This window comes from Rhodamnia argentea, chromosome 7 (genome assembly GCF_020921035.1).
Source record: "Rhodamnia argentea isolate NSW1041297 chromosome 7, ASM2092103v1, whole genome shotgun sequence".
Taxonomy (NCBI): Eukaryota; Viridiplantae; Streptophyta; class Magnoliopsida; order Myrtales; family Myrtaceae; genus Rhodamnia; species Rhodamnia argentea.
Genome location: NC_063156.1, coordinates 27,963,847 through 27,970,510, shown reverse-complemented (window position 1 = coordinate 27,970,510; position 6,664 = coordinate 27,963,847). Strand labels below are relative to the sequence as shown.

The window sequence follows — 6,664 nt, the reverse complement described above, 5'->3', positions numbered from 1 at the left end:
TACCCGCATTTTGACCCCAAAAAAAAAAAACCTAGCATTCAAGATTTAATCTCTGAATCTCGATAATGCAGGAAAAGATTTGCTTTTTCAATAATTACAGTACCAAGCAAATTATCGAGCGAAACCCACTTAAAATCAAGAGCATTCCACATAAAGCCACATATATATACGCAGAAACATCGATACAGCAACAAAACCCAACTCAAAACAGGTAATACAAACTTTCATATCATGTAAAAAGTTAAAGGTGTAAAATGAAGAATATGGGTCGGAAAAACATATAATAACATGAAGCTGTCATTATTTCTCAAGAATTTTCCACTTGCCTCAAAAATCACTTTTGATTAGTCTCTTGTAACTATTTTTTTCTTTCCAGTACAACAACCAATATGTAAATCATATCCCTCACTCCAAGAATTAGAATGCGGCCCATCCCGATGCTGTAGCAGTCTTGGTCGAACCTGAAGTGGCTGTGGACGGGAGGTTTCTCTGCAAATTACCAGATGTATATGTCATACAATGCACAAACAGTTTGTTCTTCAACCACAATGCTTACACCATTTGATACACAGGTCGTCTACAAATTATCAAATGAAGTTTGTCCATATGTGCTAAAACCAGAAACATACTTCAGCACTACCAACACCAAGAGAGAATAAGTTCCTACAATTTCAGTATAGCTTTTAGAACAAATACCCGATTTCTATCCACAAATTAGAATCAACTTTTCTAGCACTGCAGGAAAATAATGACCACTCGGGTGTTATCGTTACAGAAATGAGGGGCTCCTGCCTGATTGCAAACATGAATTATGATGACAAACTTCCCCACAAGGAGGTAGTGGTAGAATGCAACTGGATGAAGCTTGACAAGCATAGCGCATTATTACAAATGGTGATACACACATTCATGACCAAAAGAGAATATCCGTTTAAGTAGAGAAAACTATTCCATGAAATTAGTAAACAAAGAAGAACTAAGTATTTTGAGTGGACGAACTGTCAATGTCAGCAGAGAAGATATCAATTTGAGGTGGAAAAATCATCTATTGGACTAGTTTTACGTGAATAGCAATTGGTACAAGGGATTAGATCATGGTCACAAGGTCAGATAAAGGTTGACGATGCAGTTGTCGCTGAGGTGGGATGCTGCAATGGGTCGCATGCATCACAGATGTAAATTTTTTTAAAGAAAAAAAAAGAAATTCAAGTATATAGTGTGAAAGAGAGGATATTGTGTTTTAACTAATTTCTTGTATAATCGATCATTATAATCCAAATTATTTGGTCTTTTCCAATAACTATGTTAATTGTAATGTCTCCTTAAGAAAATCAATAGATCAATCATCTTTATTATGTAAAAGTACTTTCTCTGATGACAAAATACTTCCTTAATATGCCAAACTATCTTTTACTTCCACTTTAGTTAATCACAGTGTACAAAGTACTCTCTTTGATTGTCATGTAATGACTTGTAAGTGTAAATATATCCCTTGCCCAAGCAGAATGGACAATCCTATTTCTTTTCCGCAACTTACTCAAATAATGAAAAATGTGGCAATTACAGCCATCCTTTCCTACAACCTAGCCTGAAAAATCTGATGCCCTCAGCTTCTCCATCCTTTCCCTCTATTTCGAAAGGCCTGAGCATCTCCATCGATAAAGGCAATGCCTATTTGCAACACAATCACTGAGGAAGCTCATTGAAAACTATCAACTTGCCTAATCTACACCTTCCTCTCATGCGACAAACCAGATTTGCTCAGCCCAAAACTCGGATTTTCTCTCCTCAATTCACACAGTCTTTAGCATTCAGTAACAGGAGAAGAGGCCAGCCAAAGCCGCTACAGAAGCCATAGCTGCTGTAGAGTAATGTTGCACAGCTATTACGGAAAGAATTTTAACAGCACCAAAAAACGTGGCTGCCGGGAAGGTCAATCATCAGCTAGCACATTGCTTGTTGAGGCAGTGCATTTTAATTAGGCAAGAGATTCCTCCCACCAGCAAACAGTCCTAACCAGGGACTAGAAAAAACAATCATATACATTCATGAGAAACCTCTTTTGAATGAATGCAGAATATTAATGGAGACGTTCCAGTAGGTGAGGTTGAACGACTTGTTTAGAGAAGCTAACTGCTGGGCTTATTCACTTGCTGGGTTAGGGAATGATTTGAGACATTAGGTTGTTTTTTATGATATCCCTACTGGCCTTTTGAACTTGTTAGCTAAGGATAATGTCACTAATGCTAATATTTCTGCTGATGCGAGCACTTTAGACTCTTGAAAGAGGTAAGCCTCCCTTCTTAGTCGTATAACATGTAGGCATCTTGTTTGTTGCTTAATGAAGTTCTGGTTTTACCCCAAAAAAAAAAAAAAAAAATTTGTGAGACAGCTGATCAAAACGACTCTGCAAAGGAAAGGACATCCTTGGGTGTGCGCCAGGGATAAGGGATCACACTGATTAGAAAAATAAGTGCCTTGAGTTTAACTTTCTAGAAGAAATGAATTTAAGTAGAATAATTCATGACACAAAGCTGAAGAACCGGAAAATTTGAAGAACTAACACAGGGAAAAATGCCAAAACTTCTTTCTTCTACAAGTTAGCTCGATAACACAGATGTTTCTTTGAATAAAAAGATCCAAAAAGTGCTCCATAACTTTCACACCGAAACAAAAACAACTTATGTGACAATATTTAAGATGACTTCAAATGACTTTTATTTAGATGTATACTTTTTCCTGATCCGAAATGTTAAACATTAAAATGACAAAAAAGAATCGCATCTCAACCACCAAAAACAGAAGCTCCAGCAAGAAACTGTAGTAACATCATTCCATACACATCCTAAATTAGCAAGTCAACAAAATGGCCAAGGCAGATATGACAATGGATCAAGTCTGTGTTCATACCTCTAGTTGAGACAGATCTGACAAAGCATCAGTGCCTCGTCTAGTATTTTCCTTGGTCTTGCTGCTGAGACCATGAGATGCAGAGGTCATCCTGGCAGCAGCAGGATCGTTTGGAGGGGGAGGGAGAGGAGACCGGATTTTTCCTGCTCCGCTAGGTGGTGGGGCAAGGCCTAGAGCTTTTGGTTTTCCACTCCCAGAAGGCCCTCCTGACAGTCCAGCAGCTGAAAGCATACCAGTCCCACTAGAAGGCTTGGGCTTCACATTTATCCGAATAGTTTCACCTTCCTAAGATCCAATAAATTTGTAGTCAGTTCCTTCAGAGTCAATTTGCAGCAACTTGAATAAATACTGCAGGTTAGCACTACTTATTGAAATTAATACCATAGCACGAGAAAACCACCGCATCCAAAGTGACAGTCAAACTTGCCAAATGATGTAAAACTAGTATCTTCTATACTGAGAATTTTGAAGAAATACGCGCATTAGGCAAGACATTACAAGTACCAACATGTCCACTATAAAGAATCATATCACTACAAACTTCTTTCAGCTGAGTACAGCTCAATGGATCTAGAAAGCCAAATTGATGATATGAGGCCCATTTATTGTAAAATTTTGATTTTAGTTACCACAAAACCTTTCTCATTGAGGTTTTTGCAGTGTAGAAATTTCTAAAGTTCGTAAATAAAACTATCCTCAATGAAGATTTTTCATTCATGCCTGTCCCAAGCCCATTAGATAGTCGACAACCAACCCTATTGTTTGGATAATATCTATGGAATAAAAAACAATCAAACATACTCTTCATTCCTTCTCTAACCATCTTTTCCCCACTTCAGTCTATTCATTTCTCCTCTTTTGAAACTAACTGTGACATCTCAAGTTCCATGTCAGATAGGAGGGGCCATATGGAGTGATTTATAAGGCAACTCCCACCCCCAAATGATCTTCAATTGTATGGTACTCCCTTTTGGGAGCTTGGCCCACATGGGCCGGGCTAGGTCGTCACAGATGGTATCAGCGTAGGACAACCTCCAACAGATTTGTGATTCATGGAAGGACTAGGCTAGTACCTGATTCAATGAGAGTAGGGGGTGATCGCCCAAGCCAGAGAGCTTGGACAAGGTGCAGCCCCTCGCATGCTTCTCGGATGACGAAGGGGATGGGATTATACTGGACTACACAACAGATGCAGAAAGTATCGCCGGGCGATACAGGCCAACATAGATGAGGATGTTTGTACTTTCAGTGAGGAAGTTTCTGGCATCTTAAGTCCCGCATCAGTTGAGAGAAACCTTGGTGAGTGATTTATAAGTCAACATCCAATTTGGTTAAAATAAAGGGGGCCTGTTCGACAGGACCAAGCCCTCAAAAGGAGTACTCTTAGAGTAACCATGCAAGGTGGCGGCACCCACCATTTCATAAAAGAGAGGATTTTTAAGCCACATATTGGTGCATTGCTACCTCTGTTCTCCCTTATGGACTATACAACATGATCTTAGCTTTGGTTGAAAAGAAACCACAGTTAAAAGGAATCTGAAAGTCCTGGCAGACCATCTATCCTGATCTTTATCCAGAATATCAACCTTCAATAAGTATTTACTCATACTTCAAATTAGGTTGCTTGTTAGTAGAGCAGAACATATGTTATGTCGAGTCCCCTAACAAACACCCAGTAGTGGGTGATCAAGCAGTAAGCTACTTGATACCCTGAAGAGACCAACAAAAAAGTCCTCACACCTTAAGCGAAGGACTAGCACACAAACTCTGATCGTATGGGCATTACCTTCTGAACAAAATAATCACTTGATCAGCTCATCCTCATGATTAGATGCACGAGTACAAAGTCCTGATAAGATCAGAGGCAAAGATCCCATCTTACCAGATCCAGAAACACAAGTACTCAAACGCTAAGCCTATAATACATCGATTCGAGCACAGTTCGACGATTCACATCTGCTAAAGCTAACGGAAAGAAAGGTGAAAATCGTCCGGAATTTACCTTCAACCGGTGATTGACAGCAGGGTGAATGTCAATGTGGCCATCGCCATCAGTCGCCCCCTCGCTCGAACCCTCCTCCTTGTCGCTCTCCCTCCGCTTCACGTACTTATCATGATCGGACAGCGCGACGTTGAAATCGAAGGCCTCGTTCCGCTCGGCGAACCCCAGCCCGATGAAGGCGTGCTTCCCCTGGCCGTCCTCGATCCGGAGCACGAAGTAGCGGGAGGAGTCGAGGACGGTCTCGACGGCGCTCTCCCGCTGGCCCGGGTGGACGAAGCAGGCGGCGAAGAGCTCGCCGGAGCCCGGATCCTCGAGGCGGATCTCGCAGCGGTCCTTGCAGGAGACGACGCGGAGGCGGCCGGACCAGATCTTGTCGGACTGGAGCCACTCGCCACACTTGTAGCCGCCGGAGGTGGGGCGGGGAGGAATCTTGAAGACGGAGACTTCGCGGACGACGAGGAGGGTGTGCTCGAGAGCTTCGTCGTCGTCATCGACCTCGAAGGACATTGTGACAAGGCTCTTGCTTGATGATCGGTTCGGGGTTCGAGGGTGGGATCCCGATGAAGAGAATGAGGAAGACGAAGACGGAGACGTGGGCTCGAAGCTTGGAGCTTGGAGGAGTGATGTCCAGTTCAATTTGAAAGGTCAACTAAAAATTGAGAGAGAGAGAATATGCCCATTGTCATCCTGTAAAGTTACCACCCATCTGCGGATTTGCGAAAGGGTTGCCATGGTTGGAGGCGTACGGCCCAAACCATGGCGAAAGATTTGAATTTTCCGAAGAGGGTACGCCCTTCTTGTTGTTGTACCCCACCTTCATTCTATGGGTGCATCCAGAGAAGTGGTGGAGGTGAGGTGATCATCAACGCCTCCTGCCCCGGCGGAGGTCGAGTTGAACATCCCAAGCATCCTGCTTCGCCGGGGCCATGCGACCCCATGTCGGTCCCGTGACCCTGGGTGAGCCTAGATACGGATAATCCGCCCATGGGTGAGCCTAGATACGGATAATCCGCCCATTTTTCAAGGAGTTGTGGCAATGATCGAATCACCATCCTCCTAAAAAATCTTTGTCAATAAGGTCTCTTAACTTGGACAAGATATAAAACAATAAACGCTCGCGCTACCTAGCGCCACCCAAGTCACCCCCAAGCAGCAGACATGACTCGGGTGGCGCGGTCGGATTTGGCCTAGATATGTGGAGCCTTGAGTAGACTTGCTTGAACATCTCTAGTATTTGCGGGGTTGTGCGATCTTCGATGACTCGACGATTCGGCGGGATTGCCAAATTCGACCTCTACTGTGAAGACGAGATTTATTCTTTACTTGTGCTCAAGTACTTTCTTCTTTTACTTTTTGATCTTTCTTGATAAAGTTGCTCTCTAATATGTTAAACGCTAGTATAAATCTATCATAGATCGAAGTGCAAATTTTTTTTTTTTTGGGCAACCACCCTTTTGCTAGTGTGACTTTGAAAGGGATCTAAAACCCTTCATCATATGGGCTTTCAGTCAAATGGCTAAAAGAGAGAAAAAAGAACAACTAATGGCAGATATAATACGAGGAAACGTGTACACAAATGATTCCTAAAATTTTATCGAGTATACAATGTGGTCCCTAAATTTTTAATTTAATTAATATGGTCCATGAACTTTAGCCCAATGTGTAATGTAGTCCATGAACTTTCAATTTGTTTAATATAATCTCCGAACTTTTAAAACATATTCAATTAAGTCATTGAAATATAAGAAAATG

At 42.0% G+C, this 6,664-nt stretch overlaps 1 protein-coding gene across 1 annotated transcript; it reads right to left on the bottom strand.

The window, feature by feature from the left end:
* Nucleotides 1-202: 202 nt before the first annotated feature.
* On the bottom strand, nucleotides 203-5,636 carry LOC115749791 (uncharacterized protein At1g03900). Its single transcript, XM_030686761.2, has 3 exons — nucleotides 4,913-5,636; nucleotides 2,911-3,195; nucleotides 203-489 (listed from the first exon to the last, which is right to left on the bottom strand). The coding sequence occupies exons 1-3, from the start codon at nucleotides 5,417-5,419 to the stop codon at nucleotides 418-420; spliced, it is 864 nt and encodes a 287-aa protein (XP_030542621.1). The 5' UTR covers nucleotides 5,420-5,636; the 3' UTR covers nucleotides 203-417.
* Nucleotides 5,637-6,664: the final 1,028 nt, after the last annotated feature.